The sequence below is a fragment of the Arachis hypogaea genome, chromosome 10 (genome assembly GCF_003086295.3).
Source record: "Arachis hypogaea cultivar Tifrunner chromosome 10, arahy.Tifrunner.gnm2.J5K5, whole genome shotgun sequence".
In the NCBI taxonomy this organism is placed as follows: Eukaryota; Viridiplantae; Streptophyta; class Magnoliopsida; order Fabales; family Fabaceae; genus Arachis; species Arachis hypogaea.
In genome coordinates, this window is record NC_092045.1 from 1,387,197 (window position 1) to 1,410,110 (window position 22,914).

The 22,914-nt window shown below is 33.3% G+C and overlaps 3 protein-coding genes across 10 annotated transcripts; all 3 read right to left on the reverse strand.

Moving 5' to 3' along the window:
- Positions 1 to 2,083: 2,083 nt before the first annotated feature.
- LOC112714459 (uncharacterized) lies at positions 2,084 to 5,850 on the reverse strand. Of its 8 annotated transcripts, none has more exons than XR_011867034.1 (8): positions 5,161 to 5,850; positions 5,013 to 5,073; positions 4,496 to 4,731; positions 3,918 to 4,119; positions 2,913 to 3,047; positions 2,705 to 2,799; positions 2,495 to 2,631; positions 2,084 to 2,294 (listed from the first exon to the last, which is right to left on the reverse strand). XR_011867034.1 is itself a non-coding variant. In XM_025766066.3 (8 exons), exons 1-8 carry the CDS (start codon positions 5,593 to 5,595, stop codon positions 2,228 to 2,230), a joined length of 1,350 nt encoding a protein of 449 aa, XP_025621851.1. In that variant the 5' UTR covers positions 5,596 to 5,850; the 3' UTR covers positions 2,084 to 2,227. The 8 variants fall into 8 exon arrangements, 4 of the variants coding, with proteins under 4 accessions (XP_025621851.1, XP_072061750.1, XP_025621850.1 ...); XR_011867033.1 differs by having other exon boundaries at positions 2,084 to 2,413; XR_003159272.3 differs by having other exon boundaries at positions 3,918 to 4,137.
- Positions 5,851 to 9,142: 3,292 nt separating this feature from the next.
- On the reverse strand, positions 9,143 to 13,587 carry LOC112714457 (calmodulin-binding receptor kinase CaMRLK). The gene is made up of 2 exons (XM_025766063.3): positions 10,461 to 13,587; positions 9,143 to 10,322 (listed from the first exon to the last, which is right to left on the reverse strand). Exons 1-2 carry the CDS (start codon positions 11,890 to 11,892, stop codon positions 9,697 to 9,699), a joined length of 2,058 nt encoding a protein of 685 aa, XP_025621848.1. The 5' UTR covers positions 11,893 to 13,587; the 3' UTR covers positions 9,143 to 9,696.
- A 3,826-nt stretch (positions 13,588 to 17,413) lies between these two features.
- LOC112714461 (early nodulin-like protein 6) lies at positions 17,414 to 18,311 on the reverse strand. The gene is made up of 2 exons (XM_025766068.3): positions 18,097 to 18,311; positions 17,414 to 17,887 (listed from the first exon to the last, which is right to left on the reverse strand). Exons 1-2 carry the CDS (start codon positions 18,278 to 18,280, stop codon positions 17,493 to 17,495), a joined length of 579 nt encoding a protein of 192 aa, XP_025621853.1. The 5' UTR covers positions 18,281 to 18,311; the 3' UTR covers positions 17,414 to 17,492.
- Positions 18,312 to 22,914: the final 4,603 nt, after the last annotated feature.

Consider the following 22,914-nt stretch of genomic DNA (forward strand, 5'->3'; position numbering starts at 1 on the left):
ACTTAAATATCCGCAGACCTCGTGAATCGATTTGTCATTTTCTTTAAATATTTATAGAGAAAATTTTGATTGATGAAGAGAGATAGCAAGTGACATTTCTTTTCTCAAGAACTATGATGTGTTTGCATCCCTCATCATGAAAAAGGTAATAGACCTAGTAAGCCATCTTTATGAAGGGAAAGATGATGCATCCTATGTTATCTATCTCTAGAGGCTTCATTTCCTTAGTATATGTATATCCCATTAACAACCAAGAAATCATTACTAAGTCATAAAAGGAACAACCTTAGTGCTAGCTTTGTGACAATAATATTAATTAAGAAAAGAAATGTAAGATTCTATTATTTTATATGCAGAGAAACACTTTTTTTTCTTTTTCTTTCCTTTTTCATGCAACTTTCTATGAATGGGCCTGGCTAATTAGTGAAAAGAAGCAAGAAAATGATGATTCTGAGGAGTTTATATATGTGGATGCTGACCAAAAGTGTTTGATGGTTGAATTGAATGGAAGCCGAAGTTGCCAGATAATATCACAAATGAACAAGATTGGAATGTTGAATAGATGTTGATATAAGGATCTTGCAATGAATATGGCATATGGGGTCCCCTACCTAGTAAAATGCTCTGATGCATTAAGTTAAATTTGGTGTATATTATATCAAAATAATATAATTTGTATGATTTCACTTCACTAATTTGTATGGTATCTCTAACATTAAAATGGTTTGTTCTTGGTACATTTTCGTATCACATGGCAAAAGTCGAATTTGACTTTCAGCTTTCCACAAAAAGGTGTTTTTATGGTGTCTAAATTTTAGACATAAAATTCAAAAATAAAAGAATAAATCTCATTTTTTTTCTATTTTTACTTTTAAATACAAAAATTATAGGCACCAAACAGTTTCCCCCAAAGAAAAACAAACAATAAAAGGTGCAATGCAACCGTGATTGATTCCGTGAACTGTTTCCGTATAAGGTCCCACATGCATAGTACATCAAAATGAGGCAATGTTAGGAACCAATGGACAATTTCATGCATCCACCCAATAACGACAACAAAAAGCTTGGCTGCACAAAGCATCATTTAATATTTTAACCAACATCATTAGTGTTAATCATTATTTTGAAAAAAAAAAAGATATATTATTCACTAAACAACTTCACATTATATTTAAGGTGGTCAGGTCATATTTAATTATGGTAAAAACACGAGTGTAGGAAGGTGAGTTTCATGAATGAAGGAATAGCTGGAGAGCAGAAAGCAAGTGGCACATTTTCAACTGGACTACACCCCAAGTCCAACCTCGTTTCCCGTAAAATGTATTTACTGTTTATTTATTTATTTGCCCAATTACTGCAACCAATGATTCACTCCAACCACCTCTGAGCTCGGTGCCACCAACACTTTCTAGCTTCTTAATATCGGGTAGCGGTTTTTATTAACAGAACAATATTATGAATTTAACTAACACGTGAATATAACATTGTTTAAGGCAGGCTGAATATTATTACTATCAACCCCTACATTCTATAAAAGAAACACCTGAGTTCGCACTTCTAACGGTATGGAATAATGTTAAGCATAACTTTACTAATAATTTGTAATGCGTCCCACGGAAAACTAAATCCATGCTCCTAAATTAAATTTGGAACTTTGTTATCCTTAACAAACATCTAATATTCATGTTAACAAGAGGCATCATTCTTGGGTGTTGAGATAACATCAACACAATAATAACTAGAAAACATACATTATCAAGTCAATCATAAGTCGTAACCGAGTTCTTCATTTGTCATATTTTTTCTTCTTCAATACAATAGCCGATAAATTTACTAGTCCAGAATACATTTTTTACTTCAAACTAAATTTTACTCAAGTTACAAATACATTCAGCATAGAGACATATTTGAGCCCAAACCTAGATTCATGTACATATCTAGTACAAAGTTCACGACGAATATGAAAAAACTATTGGAGTAAACTGATGACAAAGGTAGTCAACTAATAAAATTAGGAAGCATTAAACCAATTAATTTCTGCACTGCTACATAGATTAAAATTTAAAAAGGCATCAAAGCATGCTTCAGTAAAAAAATTCCTTCCATTCTAAAAAATATACAGTGCCAGTGATCATTGCCAAAGTTGATTAACAGACAAAAATGTTATGCTGAAATGTGTTCAACCCACAACTTTTTAGTTATACACAGTCTTAGTAAAATGGATGGTTCACGATCTTATCTCCGACCTCTTTTCAGTAGATCTTTTCACCTCTGCCTCTCGCCGTTTTTGCTGCCTGCTCAACAAAAACACCCGTCACTGTATCAATCACATGTTGTCTTCTCTTGTTAGTTTTGTGGCTCTCTCTCTCGTTAGCTTTCATATGTCATCTATTCTAGTCCCCTCCTCTCTCCTCTATATGATTGAACAAATGCCAAACTGGAATCAAGATACATAAATACAACGCATAAAATTCAAGGTTGTTTATGTACTTACACAAATAGCATGTACCCACTGCCAGCATTAACAGCAGATAGAATTGCTGCATGAGCCCCAACAGTGGATACAGAATCCTGCCCCACAGAGGGCAGAGGATTTTTTCGATCACCATCCACCTGGAACAAAATCATTCACTAAAATTTTGTTAGCACAATGAGCCAATTAAGAATGTCCCTGAAGTTGCAGTTGCAAAGTTTAGATGAATACCTTATCCCATTTTGATTTTTTGTTCTGTCTACCATCCCGATTAATAGAGTCAGCTATAGGTGGCACCAAACCACTTGCAGCCACAGCAGAACCACCTGTGCAAAAACAATATCATAAAAGCACTATAAGATAACATCATAAATATATGAAAAATGACACCTAAGAAAAAGCTTCACTATTGCACAAAACATCTAGAAGGTTTCTGGACCTGCAACAGGCAAGCCAATTCTGGGAGCACCTGCTGCTACAATTCCCGGTTGTGTTCCCCCAGCGATAAATTCCATCTTCTGTGCTTTCTTCTTCTCATGTTCTTTCCTTTCACTTTCACGCCTCATGTCAGCCTCTGTTTGTTCATTTAAGGCACCGAAAAACAAATAGAAGTTAAAAATAGAAAAACCAGTATTTGCTGCAAAATCAAGAGAAATAAAATAGATGACATTGGAAAAATATTAAAAACAGATGCTCAGAGATGGAAGCCAAAATATAGACATGCCAAGAACTAAAGCCTAAACCTAGCAAATATTCAGTTTGCCAAGTCAAGACCAAGAAAAATTGACAACCAAAAAAATAATAGAGAAATCTAGAAGGCCTCATCTCTTGAAGTTAACATTACATACTTAATCTGATAAAATTATACTTCATCAAGAGTATCATAATTACTATAAAAGGTAGTGCTGCATTGCAGCCCAAAAGATAACCTCTAATGTATTTGTAGTGCAAGCAAAACACATTCTGACAGTTAAAAAAGGATTTTAACATCATTAAATACTTTAAACACACTGCCAGCTTGGAATAAACAACCTATTATGGCCTAACACGCAAGCCGTCGGAACCAACAAATGTAGACAGACATCTACAGACCAAGGTAACCAATAGCAGCAAAATGAGCAGATGCGCCAAGGTTTTTAGTAGTGCAGATTTATAGTATTGATAACAAGTAGTTGACTTTTAAGAACTAATGTGTATCAGAGATTATTTACAGGGTATCTACAATCTTGGGTGCACTGCCGCTCTATGATCTGCTATACCATCATAGCATCTTTGCGGTTTGTTCACTCAGCTGCACCATGCCACTATCACAGCTTAACTACTATGGTCCAGACAGTAAAATAGTATGCATGATAAATTTAACAAAATCATGGAAAAGAGTAAAATGTAGACTAACATGGCAAATAACAGTCAGGAAATAAGGAGAGAAGCAGCAGTTACTGACCAATTTCATCATAGAAGTCGCTTGAATCATATCCATGAGGGTCAAATACATCTTTACTGAAGCAAGATCCTATTTGGTCAATTTCTTGATACCTCACTGCATGCAATAAGAAGTCAGGATTTCGATAGTTCTTTCTGTTGCGAACTTCGGCATTAAAACTTTTTCCAGCCTTCTTATACTCCAAGAACTTATTTATTTTTCTCTGCAATCGAAAAAGAATCTGTAATTACAGAATTACAGCCAACTTTTAAGGGATAGTACTGAGAAGAGAAGGGGGCATCCACTAGAAAATATTAATGTCTAGATAGTATAAAACTGACGTAAAAGATCTACAAAATAGAACCCTCTAATTATTAACAGAAGGTATTTGATCGAGGCAAATAGAAACCATGGATTGCTAAATCAATACCAAAGAATGCTCTTGCTCAAAAAATTGAGGGAACTTACAATTAAATCCAACATCAAACCAGCACACAAGACAAGCTAAGTGGTTTACTTAACTTATTGAATGCTACTTTACAATCTATTAAAATGGTATTCAACTGTTGATAATATTCAAATGCTGTAACAAAACTTACTTGCAGTTCCTCTGAGCATTTTGCTTTTGGTGGAGGAGGGAGAAATTTATCCAATGGGTCTTCAGCTTTTTGCTCATCTTGACCTGCTTCTCCAGGTTCTGCATCATCAGGTCCAATCATGGCATCATCATTCATTGTATCAGATTTCAACTGCTCAGATAATTGAGGAGTGTTTGCTTGATTGCTAGGTGTCATAACGTGAACTGCTCCAGATGGTGTTCTATCTAGCAAATCACCTGCAATTACATGTTACAGAGGGTAGTAAGTTAGAGGCAGGAGAAATGAACATGTAGCAAACTAGCAATTGTACTGTATTTGAATAAAAATTAAATCAAGCAATATCATCTTCTCAAGACTGAAATTCGAATACAGGATTGCTACTCTTCCCATCCCAAATTACACCGCATTCTAAGCATGAGTTAAATGCATAAAGATGCATTTCAATCACGATTTATCATAAGTATCATACAAGTTTCATCGGATTTCAATCATCATTGTAATATCATATTTCACTTACCATTGGTCAAATTAAGCTGGTCCCCATACATGACTCGAACACTACCTCCTATCTCTCCTTCCTGCAATCATTGGCAACAAACACACCCATCATTCTCACTTCCAAAAAAACCGAAGAGAAAACATAAGATTCTACAAAAGGAGTGTACCTCAGGCTCAGGTGACATTGCAACTTCGTCATGGCCATAGTCCACTATAGTAAGCTTTCCTCTCCCGCTCCTCGTCGAATCCGACGGCAGCACCGCTACCCCTCGTTGATCTTGCGGCGGCGAAATTACCATGTTTGTGTTAACACGCTGCGGCGTTGGAGTTCCAAACCTGCGCTTCTCCGCCGGCGTGGACACCTCGTCCGCAACTCCCTCGTTACTTGAATCAATCCCTGCCATTCTATCCGTGTCGGTGGCGGTCAAATTTACCTCCGCAGCGAATCCTCCGGCGGCGGCGTCCTCGTTCTGCTCGTGGCGCATACCTATCTCTTGGTTATCTTCTTCATCTTCTTCGGCGTCCTCCATATCGTCGTCTCCGTCATCGTTGTACATGGACAATAAGGCTATACCTTCAGATTGCTTCTTCCTGGATGCCATTGGCAGAAGCTAGGGTTCCGGCGAGGGAACAAATGAAGGGCTTGTTTCCTGTGAAGGGTTGAAATTGAGTGACAGGGAAGTGTTGTTGAGCTGCGAGTGAAGGGAATTTGAGACGAGAAAATTGGAATTAGGAGGGAACCAGAAAAGATGGAAAAAGGTTGAATCAGGAAGAACCAAAGAAAGACTCAACACGGATGCAAATGATGAATCGAAATTCGAAAACACAGGGGTTCCTTTTTTTTTTTTTGCTATGGGTGGGCCGGTCAGACCCGACCCGATCAAACCGGTGTTTCTTGTTCTTGGTGTAAGAATCAATATTGGACTTTAGCCCAATATAATGAACCCATTTTCTTTCAGCCTGGACAATGAGCCCATTTTTAAACAATCTCAACTAACAAATCCTTTGGGCCTGAGAGCCTATAAACTGACAACAGCAACAAAAAAAATGTTAGAAGCAATCCAGTTATTATGATCCCCTGGTTAAATAATAAGATAAAAGGCTAGTGCTAGGGAGCCAATGGTTTAAGTGTACAATATACTAATCATCTCAAAAACTTCAGTTGATGAAAAAAAGTAACATTAATGATTATATCTCTAATATTTCTTAAATCTCTATTGTACACATTGTACAAACATTCTATTGGCTCCCTATACTTTCTCTAAAATAAAAACCAACTTGGGTTGGTCGAATGGTCAGCTCACAAGTCCATTTAAGCAAGTGTCGAGGGTTCGAATCTCGCCTTGTGCATGCAGCAACCCATTGGCCAGCGACAGACCCTTAAATGGAGCTCAGATCCGCGACGAATTAGTTCTTAACCTGTCGAATTAGGGGGATACCGTTGAAAATCAAAAAAAATTAAAAAAAAAATGTATGGTTCTAACTTCTAATGCTTCCATGTATATATCCCTCGGTTCCTATTTCCTAATAATTATTTAACTCCTTCTCTTATAATATTTGTATGATAACCACTAAAATCAATCATAAAAGTAAAAATATATTTTAAAATACAAAATACATATTAAAAATAAGTTAAATTATACATACACATATACTTATACCCAAATATACGTTAAATCTATCGCTTTATATATGGATGGAGTTAGGATGAATTAAATGACCACAAGATTTGTATTACCCAACTCCATCAGTTATGTACATACATGTAAGAATACTAGAAGCACACCCTTTTGTCTCTACTTTAAGGTCTAAAGGATTTGTGGAATACGGAACTAACTCAATTCTTACTGACAAGGACGGAAATCTAAATCTATCTCTGGACACAATAACAGCTTTAATCGAAACCATTACTGAGTTTTCAAATAGGGTAAGCTCAAAAACAACATTAAACTTTCAGCAAAATAGTAAAGTGACAATAATAACCATGACTCATATTTGTAGCAATATTGGCAACACTTGTGTAAAAGCTAAAGGTAAAAGAAACTGAAAAAGCATCCACATAACGTGTGTTACAAGAAATTTAGTTAGAACCAATAGTAGAAATTTTTCTTGTGATTTATAACATTGTCATGGCTACTATAGTATTTCACTATTTCACTAGTTATAATAAGCCGATCATGCAGAAAGAATATCTTGGTAGAAAAAATGTTATCCAACTTTTTATTTATAAAGTACGAAATAGACAAGGAACGTGGAAGCTAAGGTTTTACATTTCTCTGTGTCAGCCTAATTTAATTTATTAGCATTAATGGGATGGGACTATTGTAATTGTAATGTCAGGCTCAAGAATTTTCATCCATCATGTGGATAAGAAAAACGCGGAAATATAGCAGCTGGCAGACCAACTTTGAATTGAAGCAGCTGCAAGTAAAGTTGATATTGACGTGCACCTTATAAGCTTGCTCATGCAGATAATACAAATCCGTTTCTTCATCACCATGCATATATACACACATTGTATTAAAATAATGTTAAAGGTATCATAAAGATTTAAAGTTTGAAACATGAGTAGGATAATTACATCAAAAGTTAAAGATAATGAAATCAGGATTAAAACCTTAATACTTCCCTTTAATTTATGTCACATTGTAAAGATATATAAAAGAGAAAATTATGTACTGCAATATACTATTGTAAATAATTATTAGGAGAAGATATAAGTGGTATAAAACATCAAAGATCAAAGTGTTATAGTCCACAGTATGTTATTGTTTCCATCAAAACCAGATTCGGATTGAAATCTAAGCATGAGAGACTCGCTGGGGGCATTAACTCTGAGGAGGAACACAAGAGGCATTAACGAACTTAACCAACGTAGAACACCTTCTATGTCTCTAGGTAATTAATTAATTGTGACTAGAATAAGAAGAAATAATATGATAGAAAATAGAATAATGCATAGTAAATGGAGCTATTAAATTAAATATATAGTCCTATTAACAAGTGTCCTAAAGTATTAGTTATTGATATTAGAAAATAGTATTTTTTATGAAAGATATTTTTTTTCCCAAAACATTTTACAAATTGAGTTAATGGCCTAAGCATACAATGTGTACAATGGATTAAATCTTTGGTATATGAATAAAATAAACATCACCCATACTATCCAGAATAACCATCCGAATACCAGGATAATAAACATCTCATGTTCGGATCTAGAACTCTAATACCATGTCATGAAACCACTCACCCTAAAAGCGTAACCTAATAGGACAATGTAACACTAATAGTCATATCTCTAATACTTTCTAAACATCTATTGTACACATTAGCTCCCTATACTTTCTCTTTTTATAATCATCATTACTTTCCATTTCTTAGTAGGTAGACAACTGATTACCCGAGTTTTTTTCATTGTGACAAAGGTCATCATAGAATACAAAAAATGCATATGTTAGCTCAACAATCTACTATTACAAATATCACTTGAATAATTCATGCAGAACAGAACACTACATTGAAATTTTCTATGTGTTGGTGATCTTTTTCCATATTGGCAATAATGTGTGAAAGATCCCTCAATGAGATAAGTCAATCGAAATCATTCAAAACTTGACATCTTAAGCATGCTAAAATAATCAAAGCAATACGAGATCCCATGTCACTCATTGACCCACGTTGATGGAATTAACGTACAAGAGTATGTAGACAAATCAAAAATAGAATAGCCTTAATTACCTACCATAAAATCAAAGGTCACTCAAATTAACACTATTTAAAGAGCCACAACCTGGTCCTAGCCATGACGGTATAACACACAACGCACATGGTTCTCCTTTATTTTCTATAATAAAGCAAAAAACTACTCACAAGCAGCAAATAGTAGCTACGCATGCACATTATTAAAGATATAAATATAGTTGTATCTAATCTCATCTACCCATCTTTGTTTCTTTTAGGGAAGGGGATATTCCGTAACTAAAGAGAGAAGAAAATAAACTAACAATAGAAGTATAGAACAAAGCTAAAAAGAACAAAGTGAAAGAGAATAAAACAAAATAAAAAAGAAAAGGAAAAAAAAAACATTAAAGTAAAGTATAGTATATAGTAAATGAAAAAATAAAATAGACAGAAAAAGAAGGTAAAGAATAAATGATGGAAGGCCCTATTAGAAGAGACAAGTAATAAGTGGGATTCTCTGCCTTCATACATGCTCACCCAAAAAGAAGAATACTACACATACCACACTTCCCCCACTTCATTATTATTCATTACACATTATCTCACCATTCCAAGCTTCCCCTCCTACCCCCACTTAATTTTGTCCAACTGTTTTCCTCAACCTTTTTGTTTTTTGCACTATATACATTTAAAAAGCTTCCAAGTATATTGGTATTTCGATAAATTTTAACTATTTTTTATAATTAAAATCAACAATTAAAAATTATTATGTATCGATGTACGTCGAAAATTTTCCTATACATTTTTATAATCATAATCATAATAAATACTACAAAATTCAAAAACTCAATTGCCAATTTTGCCACCTCCTATAGTAACCAGGATCGTCGATTTTTTTTTTTTTTCTTTAGGATCGTCGAGTTTAAGCCACAAACCGCTCACGAAGCGCGTGGTGGGCTTCAAAATCCTTAAACCCAAAAAGGAAAAAAGCGACGATTCAGGGACGAGTCAACTCATCGGACTCAGTCGAGTCCGCCACTCGGATGAATGTCCTTGAGAAGACCCAAGACCTGCTGCATGGTGGGTCTCTTCGCCGGCGACTCGGCGGTGCAAAGGTACGCGACTCGGAGGCTCTCCACCATCTCAGCCTCTGAGTCACCGAATCCGAGCCTCTCATCCAACGCGCGAACACCGTGGCCCTCCCTAACAAGCTTCCTCACCGACACCACTGTCTCCGCCGTGCCATGCCGTCCCGTCAGAAGCTCCATCAGCACCACACCGAAGCAGTACACGTCAGTCTCGGTGCTGCAATTCGGCGCGTTCTGTTCCTGCCCGAATTTCCTCAACCCGAAATCAGCGATTCGTGGTTCGAAGTCATCAGAGAGTAAAATATTAGATGTTACCATGTGGCCGTGAACGACAGGCCTGGATCCGGCGTGGTGGAGGAATGCGAGACCACGCGCCATACCAACGGCGATACGGTGTCGTGTTGGCCAAGCCATCTTTTCATGTGACGCGATACCGTTTTGAATCTCCCACGTGTCACCACTCCAATCTTCCACGTTGGTGTCACCCGTTGGTAGCTCGTGTAACCACCTACCTAAATCCCCGTTTGACATGAACTCATACAACACCAGCTTCTCCTTCCCTTCAATTTCACAAACAACAATTAATCATTAATATTTTTGCGCTAAATTCAATTGAACCCTAGTATGGAAATTGGAAAGTACATTCGTGAATTGAATATCCAGTTTTCCATCCCGTGAAATGCATTGAATGAGAGTACCTGCAATGCAGTAACCGGAGAGCGGCAAGAGGTTAGGGTGCTTCAGCCTGGAGAGGTCAACGAAGATGTTGACAGCGTCATCGTGATCAACGTCTCTTGCGTTTTCCAAAACCTTGATTGCCACGTGGATATCTCCTGGTAGAACAGCTCGGTACACGGGCCCACATCTACCCTCAGCAAGCTGTGAGTCTTTACCGAAGTGTGACGTGGCACTCATCAAGTCCTTGAAAGTCAAACTCATCAACGGCTTCTCGAACATCACCACGGCGGCCGACGACGGTTCTTTCAGGTCAGCCACCCATGACGTCCCTGACTCCGTCTCGAAGGCGAACGGCCCTGATTTCTCCATCTTGATGCTCGTCAACGCTACAGGTTTCGATATGGCCCACTTGTTCCTCTTCGCCTCTTCCTTCTTCCTACAGTAACACCGTAACATGCACGCGCTCAACGACAATACCAAAACTACCCCTGAGGCACACGATGCCGCCACAAGCAAAACGGTTTTGTGTTTTGACTTGTGCCTGTGGTGTTTGTTATTAGTTGGTTGCATTGGTGGTTGGTGGTGTTGCTTCTTTGAATGGAGGTTGGTTGCGTTGAAGTTCAAGTGGAAGTTGTTGCCGGCGTTTATGAACGCCGAGTGGCCGAACTTCTTGTACTTGTTTGGGCTTAGTTCTGTGGATTTGATGAAGTTGTTGTGTGAGATGTTGAGGAACTTGATGGTGTTCAATGGAGGGAAATCTGAAGGGAAGGTTCCATTCAACGTGTTGTTAGAGAGGTCGAGGTAGGTGAGTGAGTGAAGGGAAGAGACTTGTTTCACTGGTCCTTCGATGTTGCAGTTAGAGAGATCGAGGTGTTGGAGTTTTTTGAGGCTCTGGAAACCCGAAGGTAAGGTTCCAAGGTGGTTGTGAGAAAGGTCGAGGGTTTTGAGGTTTGTGAAACCGGAGAGGTGAACCTGATTGGTGAGCCTGTTGTGTGAGAGGTTCAGAACTTGAAGCGATGATGAAACGGTTGTGAGTTGGTTGAAAGCAATGGTTCCTCCGAACCTGTTTCTGGAGAGGTTTACTACTAACAAGTTTGGAGTTGCCCACCACATGTTTGATACTTGGCCTTGCAGGGAATTTCCGGAGAGATCGAGAACTTGCAGGTTTGACATGTTCTTTAGGTAGCTCCATGAGATATTGCCGCTTAAGTTTCTTGAAGGAAGCTCTATGTTCTTAATAATGGGAGATGACTCTTGTACCGAACAGTTGGAAGAAGAAGAAGAAGGTTGGCGTGTTGTTTGGAACCATGAAGGTTTGAATCCAGAGACATATTGGAAGGCTTTTAAGACAAGCTCGTGGTCTCTGTTGTTGTTGCTGCTGCATGATGAAGAAGATTCCACGAGAGAAAACAGAGCAAGGAGAATCAAGAATCTGTAAAAGAAGGGGTTCATGATGAGTTCGTTAATTAAGCTCAATAATCTCGTGTGGTATTATATTATACGGCGCAGGGGAGTGGTGAGTGAGAGTGAGTGAGATGAGAGGAATGGGAAAAGGAAAAGAAAGAGGGTAGTGATGTTGGTGTTATATGGTGGGACAGTTGGCGGTTATAGGTATAGTGAAGTGGGAAGGAATGAATATTGAAGAAGCAAACTAACGGCGTCATTTAATTTTGATTTTTTATGACGGAGGAATTAACGCCAACGGCACGTGAGCATGCGTTGAAACTCATTAACACAGAATTAATGGAAGTTGTACCTATGGGTCGTTGACTGTTGAGCATCATGACTCATTAGCTTCAAAAATCAACACAGTTTTTATGATCACCGCTTTCACCACATTTCCTCTTGCACTCGCTGATTGTGACCCCTTTTTTGTTTTCATTATCCCCTTTTATTTTTCAAAATTGTGGGTGTTTTTTTATACTATTCTAACCTCATTAGTATTGGTTTGAATACACAGTGATTTTATATTGAAAAGATATATAAAATCTTACGATGATTTTAAATTGATTTATTTATTTAAGATTGTAATACATAAAATTTTGATTATTGTGTGTGGAAGAAAAAAGATCTAAGTTGTATTAATATAATATTAGGATTTATGATAGTGTACTCAAATAGATTTGAAGGTGACATCACTGTGGGTTCAAAGTGATGGGGACCCAGTTCTTAAATTTGGACTCAGAGGGTTGGAAAGATCAGAAGGGCAGATGATGTAATGCTAAACTTGTTGCCAATGGCATGCAATAAATTTTCCAAACCCAAACCGCACTTCACAACACCGTATATGCTTCTGTCAACAATTTCAGACAGTGCTTTAATTTAAGCCTTTTAACTGCCATAACAAGATGCAAAGCAGAGAAACAAGCTACATAGTTTATAACTTTATATATTTGGTTTATGCATGTAAACACATGGTTACATTTTTCATGAATAACTTTATATTGAATTTGCTCATGGATTTCGACATACATTCCTCCTAAATACATTGATCCAATAATGGGTAAAAATTATGGAGCATGATTTATACGGTTTTAGCAAATTTTGTATGCCTAGATGTTTGCAACAATTACTCCATGCGCTTACAATGTGTTGCAAATTGGATTACTCAAATTCAGCAATATATGCAGTGTTGCAGAGTTGAAGGAATGGGCTATAGTGCTTTTCTAGTTTTAAAAAAGAAGTTATTCTGATGGCAGAGGCAGAGTAGAATGGCAATATACTTGTTTAAGTTCGACCTGAACACTGTTTTTGCTTTTGACTAACCACTCATACTTGAGCAAATGCTCAACATTCAACAAGCAAGAAGCAACATTTCACCTCTTCTGCTCATAATTTAATGATTCTAGCTACATTTGCAGTTTTTATCATGTAGATTGGACATATGCTACTAGTCAAACACCAATTGTAGGATAGTACATTTTCGGGGGTAAGTCATATTCATCTTTTATGGGATTAGGACATTAGGTAATATTATCATGTCTATACTAATCCCCTTTTTTTCTTTGTGACTATACTAATCCCCTTTTAGATGCGAGGTTGTAATTTAGATAGAAAAATATCGTGTTTATTAAGACTCGCTTTAATTTTGAGAATATTGATAAAATAAGACATTAAAAAATAAAATAAAAAAGATGGATAAAGAAATAAAAATTAATATTTTTATATTTTATTTATTATTAGACTAAATATAAGATAGAATAAATAATAAAAAATTTAATTTATCTTTATTTTTTACATAAAATTTAAAATTAAAAATATAATAATAAAAAAAAGTAAAAAAATAAATTATATCTCCGTTCAGTATTTATATATTCTTTCTATCAGAAAAGATACACAATATACAATATTAATATCTCAAGATATAATACCTCTATCTATATTTTATCTACCAAATATAATTATGTTTCTGTATTTATGTTTGGTTTAATTATTCTGTTAGTCCCTATAATTTCGTAAAATTTTTAATTAGGTCCTATACATTTTTTTTTAATTGGATCTCTATACTAAATTTTTTTTCAATTAAGTCCTTTTTAGTACTAATTGGCTTAATTTTATAAGGACCTAACTAAAAAAAGAATTGATAGAGAAACTTAAATAAAAGGAAGAAAAATGTAGGGACCTAATTAAAAAAATATTTGGTGCAATAACTCAATTAAAAAAAAATATAGTAACCTAATTAAAAATTTTATAAAATTATAAGACCACCAGAGTAATTAAATCTTCATGTTTTAATATCCTACTATTCTTATAAATAAATAAACGGAGCCTTATAGTTTGATAATGGAGTGGGTTCTTAGTAGGTGAAGAAGATCAGGACAATTATCACATAACAATTATTATAGTTTGATCGCAGCTCAGCTACATATTCTAGTCAAGAGTGCTTTATTTCTTGCCTTTTGACTGAGCAGGTTTTACTAGTTTAAACCATGCCTAAATCGGGTGATTGTTATTTGCTAGAGCTATAAGAAAGGAATAAACAGATATTAGAGATTGAGGATTCCTATAATTGAATAACAATACAAAATAGGATTGTAAAAAATTGAGGAATAGATAAGCACAAATTGGGGCATTTCTCTACATCATCTAATTGCTTAGAAACAAACAAATCACGTGCAAATGACTATGACTTCAATTTGACCTATGTTTAGAGTTTAGACCTCTAAGGAAATATTGCCCTTTTAATGAATTATGCAAATGGATTTCTAATTAGAATACAAAATAAGATAAGGCATAATGGAAATAAGAAATGCTAGGAGTCAGTAATTTTGGTGTTTTGTAACCATCAATTGGTTATCAATAGTATTTTTAATGGTGTGAAATTATATCTAATAGTGAGAGATTACTCACTCTTGTTTTAATGGTTAAATGCTGGCCAAAAAATATAAAAATTGCTGACCCTAAACTTTTTCAATAGAAATTACATTGCAAATGAAGAAAAAGACTAAGACAAATTACATGGCAATGCATTAGTCAAACCAAGACTAAAACAAACCAAAAGAGGATATGCATGGATACAGTAAAGTGGTTCATTATTCAAAAACTAATTAAGCATAATGTGAAGATGGATTTGGAAGATGGCAAGCAGCTTGCTCCACAAACTCCAGATGCTAAGTGGTTACCTCACCTGCTCCTAGCACGTGGGTCTTGGCTTCTTGCATTTGCCTCCATATCTTAAGGAATAAACAAATCTATCCTTGGAAGTTGGAAATGTTAATGGAGAGCAGGAAAAGGTGGATGATGGTATCCACTGATCCACAACCATCCAAACCAGAATTCCTAGAGAATGACAGCTCACAACATTTAACAGATACACTTAGATTAAGGAGGATTAATTATTAAAATAAAATAGTTAACAACTATAGTTGACACTCCTACCTGAAAGCTGATTTATCAGTATTCAGTATGTATGATTTAAGTTTGTATGTCTGTATTAGTGGTTGTCTGTGTCCCCACAACTGAAATTCAACTTATGATAAAGGTGCCATTTCAGCAACCAGATTTTTATTTTAATTTTTTAATGAGAAAGTATAGAGAATTAATGAAAATTTTGTACAATGTATATAACGACGGTTTAGGAATGTCTGATTCAGTATTAGAGATATAATCATTAGTGTTATCTTTTCCTATTAGTTTAAGCTTTTAGATGAGTGGTTTCATGACATGGTATCAGAATTCTAAATCCGAAAGGTTAAGAGTTTGATATTTGATGAACTCCAAAATCAATTTAAACTTTTGAGATGAGTGATTTCATGACATGAGATGTTTATGTTCATTTTATTAATATTGGGCCAAAAATTTAATCCATTATATACATTGTACACTTAGACTATTAGCTCCAGTACTTTTTTTTAATTCCTAAATTGAAAGTTTCATAGAATTTCAGATTGTTACATTATCGGGTGTATGCTTTGTTATAACGGGGTTTTTTTTTTTGGACCTCCCTCCTTGAAAAGACTTAAAAAGAAAGTTGACATTTTTTAATATGGGTGAAAGTGTTTTTTTCTCACATTAATTCGAATTTCGACTAAAACGGACTAGTAAATTAATTATTACATTAATTCAAGTTGATTTTAAGTGAAATTTTAAGAAAAAATATGTATGGATAAAGATTTTCATTATTATTATTGTTAACAATTTGCAAGTAACTAAAAGATTGGCAAAATGAAAACTTATCCAATAAAAAATCATTCTAAATTTTATTATTTTTTATCTACCACTTTTGTTCTTTCTTGTTCGTACATGAATTTTGATGTTTATTTCTGTAACATTTTTTTTCTAATGCTCTCATACATGTTAATATTTTTTTAATTATGATTCTATTAATTTTATTAGAAAGACCATATTAAATAAAGAAACTAAAAAGAATATTAGAATTTATTTAAATATCTAAAATAAAATAATAAGATAATATAAATAATATAATTATTTAAATTTATGCATTTTTAGTAATTTTTTATCTAAAAATAATTGAATAATATAATCCAAATAATATTTAATTTACTACAATATATTTTGATATAAAAATTGTCAAACATAAATCCTATTAATACTAACTCATTTCTAATCAAAATAAACAAGAGATATTAATACAAACTAAAAATTTTTTTATTAAAATATAAAAAATTAAATTTTTAATATATTTATTTTATATTTATTAAATAAAAAATTTAAATTTTTTTACTAAAGATAAGCTTTAGCAAAAGAGACCTTTAATTAGTTATTTCTTTTCTACGTTAGCATTTGTTACGGCCTTATGGGGTATTTTCTGTGATCATAGATTCATAGTGGCGGTTTGGAATTGGTTTTGTTATGCATGCTTTGCCGTATTTGTTGGATTTTTTTTTTTTCAAACAGACACATATTAGTGTATCAATGTCTGTAGCCAAGGCCTAAAGTAAGCCCATTATTCGTTTTCTTTGGTCAAAGCCCATTATTCTTTAAAGAAGGGGAATGAAGTCCTGTCAAATAATGGGCTCCCTTGTCCAAAAAAAAAAATGAATATGAGAAATTAATTTTTAACTAGTTAATATTAATTAATTTTTGTTATAAATTTAATTTTTAACTCTCATCTTTTTAAAATAAATTTTAAAATTAGGATTTAAATTTAAATTTTTTAATTCAAAATTTAAGATAAAAAATAATTACAGAAAACATTGACTCAAAAAAAAGTTTTACCATACAACTCAAACAGTCTTATTTTTTTATAGTTTAGATATAACATGGAATATACAACTTCAATGTTTTGCTTCTAGATAGTTGCTTAGATTGTAACTTGATAGGAATAATTAATATTAAGCCACCACCAATAGATTGACATTAATAAAAGAAAAACCCTAATAATAAATATATCATGAACAGCAAATTTCTTAAGAAACCAGAAAAAAACAATCTGCAATTTATTTGTCAACAATATAAATAGTCTTGATTATTCAAACAACCAAACTAAACAGCCTAAGACCCCAACAACAAATTAAAACTAAACACCTAGAAACTAATTGTAATTACTACTAATCATAAGGAGAGATAAGACAATAATACAAGGAAAAAAATCAAGCAAAAAGCATAGGAAGAAGTAAGATAAGAAAGAGCGGCAAGTTAGTTATGCTGAGAAGAGGAATTGGTCTTCCAGCATTAGAATGATGAGAAGGAGAAGGTGCAGGTGTAGATGCAGATGTAAATGCTGGTGCTGCTGCTGGTGCTGGTGCTGGTGAGTGTGAATGTGGTGGCTCTGGCTTTGGATTATGTACGGCCAAAACCTTAACAATCATTTTCTGGCCTTTGTCACAGTGGCCCCTAACTCCGCTAATGAAGTAGTACACTCCAGGATGCTCAAATTTGAAGACAGTGTCACCATTGTTGGAGAAGAATAGTGGCTTAGTGGATCTGCAGCTTTCATACTCCTCTTCACTCACCACCAACACCGAATCTTTAGAGTACTTGAAACCTTTGTACAAACAATCATATTCCAAAATTAAACTACATGAAATATACGTTGAAATATAAATACACATTAAAAATAAATTAAATTATGTATGTATTTATATACAAACTCATTAATTGTTAATTTTAATGGTTAATTTTAATGTATAAATAATATTTTTGTAAATCATAATTTAAAAAAATATAAGTTGTTGGAATAACGAAGGTACTTACGAAGAGTGTCATCAACTTTAAATCTGTTCTGGGATGCCCATTGATTATACATTTGATCGTTGTCTCTTGACTTAGGAACAATCCAACCATCGTGACCCCCAACTTCAAATTCAGTACAATTTACTCTTATAATAATCAAGGAAACCGAAAGTAATAATGAACAACTTCTGAATAGATTGGCCATATTTGCTGGTTTTGGATATTTCTATAGGGAGCTCTAGTGCGTGGAGTGAGTTTTTTAAAAGAGAATTGGTGGTTAAGGTTTGAACTTATAAGAAGAAAGTAAAAGCACGTTTGTTAGCGAAGATTTGGGAGAGTAATTAGGAGCACTTAATTTGAATTTCATTGGCTTAACTGGTTTTCAAAAATTAGCAATACAATTCTCTCTCAGGAGCTTTACCCTTTAATTTACAATTATTATTAGTGCATTGCCGTCAAATATTTTGAAAGATATAATAATAATAATAATAATAATAATAATAATAATAATAATAATAATAATAATAATAATAATAATAACACAAAATAACTATAGCTTGATAATTAAAAAGCGTGCATAAAATTAATAGCTTAAAATCTATACAAAGCCTTTAAGTTCAAGTATGGTTAGCATGGATGTATTGAGAATAAAATATACTATTTACATGTTAAAATTAGTTATTAAAATTAAGTATGATATATTTGTATATAAATAATTATATAATTTAACTTACTTTTAATATATATTTTATATTAATGATTTTAATAGTTAATTTTAATATATAATTAATACAGTTGATTGAAAATATTTGAAATAAATGAATCATACAATTAACATAAAACACTCAAGATTGCAAGTTTATTATTAACTAGTGTATGTTTTCGTGTGTTGTATGGGATAATACATATAATTATATAAAAAATTTTATTAAAATTTAAATAAAAAATATATATAGTAATTATTATTATAAATATTTTACAACTTAAAAATATTAAAAATAATTAATATTTATTTTAATTAATTATTATTAGTTAAATGATCATCTCATTTGTCTGTTTAAGTAAGTATTTGAAATTCGAATTTCGCCTTGTATGTATAAGAATTCATTAGTTAGCGACAGACCCTTAATAAATAGAACATCAATACGTGGTGGATTAGTCCTCAACTTGCCGAGTTAAGAAATCCATAGAAAAAAATTGTATTTGTCTTAAAATAGATTAATTTTTCATTAATAGCAATACTTATGGTCTTTTGTCTTTGTTAAAATTTACTTGGGATAATTTTATTTGTTGGTCATTCTAAAAATCAAAACAATATGATCAACATTATTATTTGTTAAAATTTCACATTTTATGAAATAATTTTTAAATTTTCAAATTTATAAACTTATGTCATTACAAAGTTATTAGTTCGATTAATATTTCTTGGTAACATGGTGTACCTAAACACCATCGTTGAGTATTAGTTAGTGTGAAGAGAAACCAATAACGATTTTTGTTATTTAATATATAATTTATTCTATTGAAAAATAAATTAATATTTTCTAAACTTGTAAATATATTTTCTTCTAATTTCTTACACCATTTTATTTGACAATATTTACCATTAAAAAATAGTAAATCAGCATACTATCCTACAATATATATGATGTACAAAATAATTTCTTATCTTAAAATTAATTCTAGTTAGTGAGATAAAATTTTAATTTTTTTTTATTTTTTTACTCAAATTTAAATTTAAATTTAAATTTGATTAACAACTCATTCTTTTTTAATTTCAATAAAAAAAACAAATTGATTAGATATAAAGTATTCAACATTTAATAATTTCAATCATTTAAATTTTAATTACCAAAAATTGGGTTAAAAATTAATTATAAACTTAATAATTGATTATTTGCACTAATTTTTTTTAATTAGGTCCCTACATTTTTTTCTTTTATTTTGGTCTCTGCACCAATTTTTTTTAGTAGAGTCCTTATAAAATTAAGCCAATTACTACTAAGAGGGGCCTAATTGAAAAAAAATTAGTGTAGGGACCCAATTAAAAGAAAAAAAAGTATAGGGACCTAATTAAAAATTTTACAAAACTATAGAGACCAACAGAGTAATTAAACATAAATTAGAAAATACTAACGGAACATTAAAGAAATAAATTAAAAAATACTTCCAAATCAAATTGATATAAATTATAATAAATTATATGATATTTAAATATCTAATCAAATTAATTAGTTGATATAGTAAATTTATCATAATAAATTGTATTCAATGAGTTAAAAGAAACAAATCGCTAAACACTTAACTCTATCATTAAGTGCAAATTAAAAATCTGATTTTTATATAATAGAATAAATAATAAATAGAATATCTGAGAATATAATATGTGACATATTTTAATTATAAAATTGGTATTATATAATAGATTTTTTCTGAATCCTTATTGTTTGTTCGTTGCTAATTTTTACATAATTATTTAATAATTTTTGTTTATGAAACTATTAACTACCTAATATTATAATTTAATTAATAAGAACGATGATATTAACATTTTTTCATAAGTCTTGTTATTATTTATAATTAGGAAATAGCCATAAATAAATTTATTTTCTTAATAAATGTTAATTTTATTGTCAAATTCTATATTACCTTTAAAATTTTAGCATAATTGAATCTAAGTTTTACATTTTGAATAAATTTATTCGAAAAATTAATATGTAAATCATATTATTATTACAAAATTATTTTTTTAACATAATTAGTGGTACTTATTTAAATTATTAAATTTAGCTTTTAATTATATTAAAATCAACCTATTTTATTACGGTGTGTCTTCAAAAAATTTGTTTTAAGATTCTTCTCTGCTTTTCCATGAATGATACATTTTTTAGAACAGCTTTTCATTTATTTTAAAATACCTCTGTCAATGATATTTTCATATAAATTAAATGGATTCATGCAAATTTTCAATCTTATCTCTTAGTAGTCTCTTAGTAGTGCAGTCCACGTGTCTGTATTTAAATAGCTTGCTTAAAGTTGTTTGTCCTGTTGTAATGATGGATAAGATTCTTTCTTATTCTCCACTACCCAAGAGCCTCTATATATAGAGTGCTCTCCCATTGTAAAAATCAGAACTTAATCTTTCAATATAACCATTGTAAGATATTCACCATGAATACTCTCTAAATCTCTCTCTCTCTGAAATCTTGAGTCTCCAATATGCTTATCTTTGCTTACTAGTTTCACGTATGCTCTAGGCTTGCCTCGATCTTGAGGATCCTGCCTATCAGAAATGAAACTGATCCGATCCATGAGAAGTTCCAGTATTGGAAAGAAAGAACATATCGGCATCCATGACGCTCTTGTCATAAGGTCCCTTGAATCCCCAATTGAGATGAGTTTAGTGGAAAATCGGGATAGAGATGACAGGAGGTATTGGTCTCTTGGTATGTTCTTTCAGAAGTACGTCTGGATGCACCCCTTGGTATGTTCTTTCAGAAGTACGTCTGGATGCACCCCTTGGTATCAGAGCCTAATGAACTAAAGCAAAGAGAAGGTATATTGGAGATAATGGAGAGTAAGAGAGAATTTGAAATATTCATGTCAAACCCTGAATCTAGTCAACCTATCTTTCATAATACAGAGCTTTCTCTTGATCGTTTACCACCATCTGTCCATAAAACCCTATCCAACAAGATAGAAAACCTTGTCGAAATCACCCATATACCAGAAGACTCAAAAATCCCTGCTACCCAACAACCTCTCATAAATCCATATTCTTTCTACCACCGAAAAAAGCAGTTTAGTATTCGCCACCTCATAAGAAGACAATCATCACCTCCTGTTAAGGAAGTGATTCAAACTTCCCGTTTACAACAGTGTGGCCTTCAAGCCACCTCTGCAGAACAGTATGTTACGATTGAGATCCCTCAAGAACTCATTCGTGAATACTTGTCACAAGGATATACTCACCTACACCTTGGAGCTATAAGGATGATTCTGACCTTACATGGCAGAAAAGGACTACCTGTTACCGCAAAGATTGCACTTTTAGATACCACCTTCAAGGAATACCAACATGCGCTTATTGGAGCACTTGTATCCACTCTCACTAATGGGAGTGTGATTCTTACAATCTCGCCAGATTTCACCATCAGGCTTACAGATCCGACCCTTTCCCAAAGGATCCGGATACAAATTCAGTTGATTGGTGTTACACAAGACGCCAGTGCTGAACAGGCAACACTCCATCACCAGGTGTTGTACAGAATCCAAGATCACGCTTTGGATCTGAACCTTCCAAACACCACCCATGATGCTCTTTTGATGTTCACAGATAAGAACCATGGACCGGCCATAGTTAACATTCCAAGGATGATTCCTCCAGATGAGCTTGCGGCTATAGTGCCACTAGAATGGATTACTAACTATGAGAGAGCTTTCCCACAAAGCACTCCTGATGTCCAAACAACATCACCACCAGTAGTCACGCGAGAGACTGACGGAACAGTCAGAACGGTTTTTCAAAGGCCAGGAACAGAAGGATGACCATCCTTTTCTAGGCAGTCATCCTCCAGGAGGATCTATATGATCTCTCCTCTCACTGTTCAACATACCAGCAATCAAGATGATCCCCCAATTCACTACTATGAGGAAGGAAAGCCAGTCTATGTCTCACACGTCAATGGCCATTTCATATGGGATGTTGATCACAATATGTGTGACTCAGATTGCAACTGCGATGCTTGGGGAGAATCAGAAGATGAGGACTACTACAAAAAGAAGAAGTCCAAGAAGAACAGGAAGCAAAGCTGTACTGCTCCTCCAAAGTTCTACCCA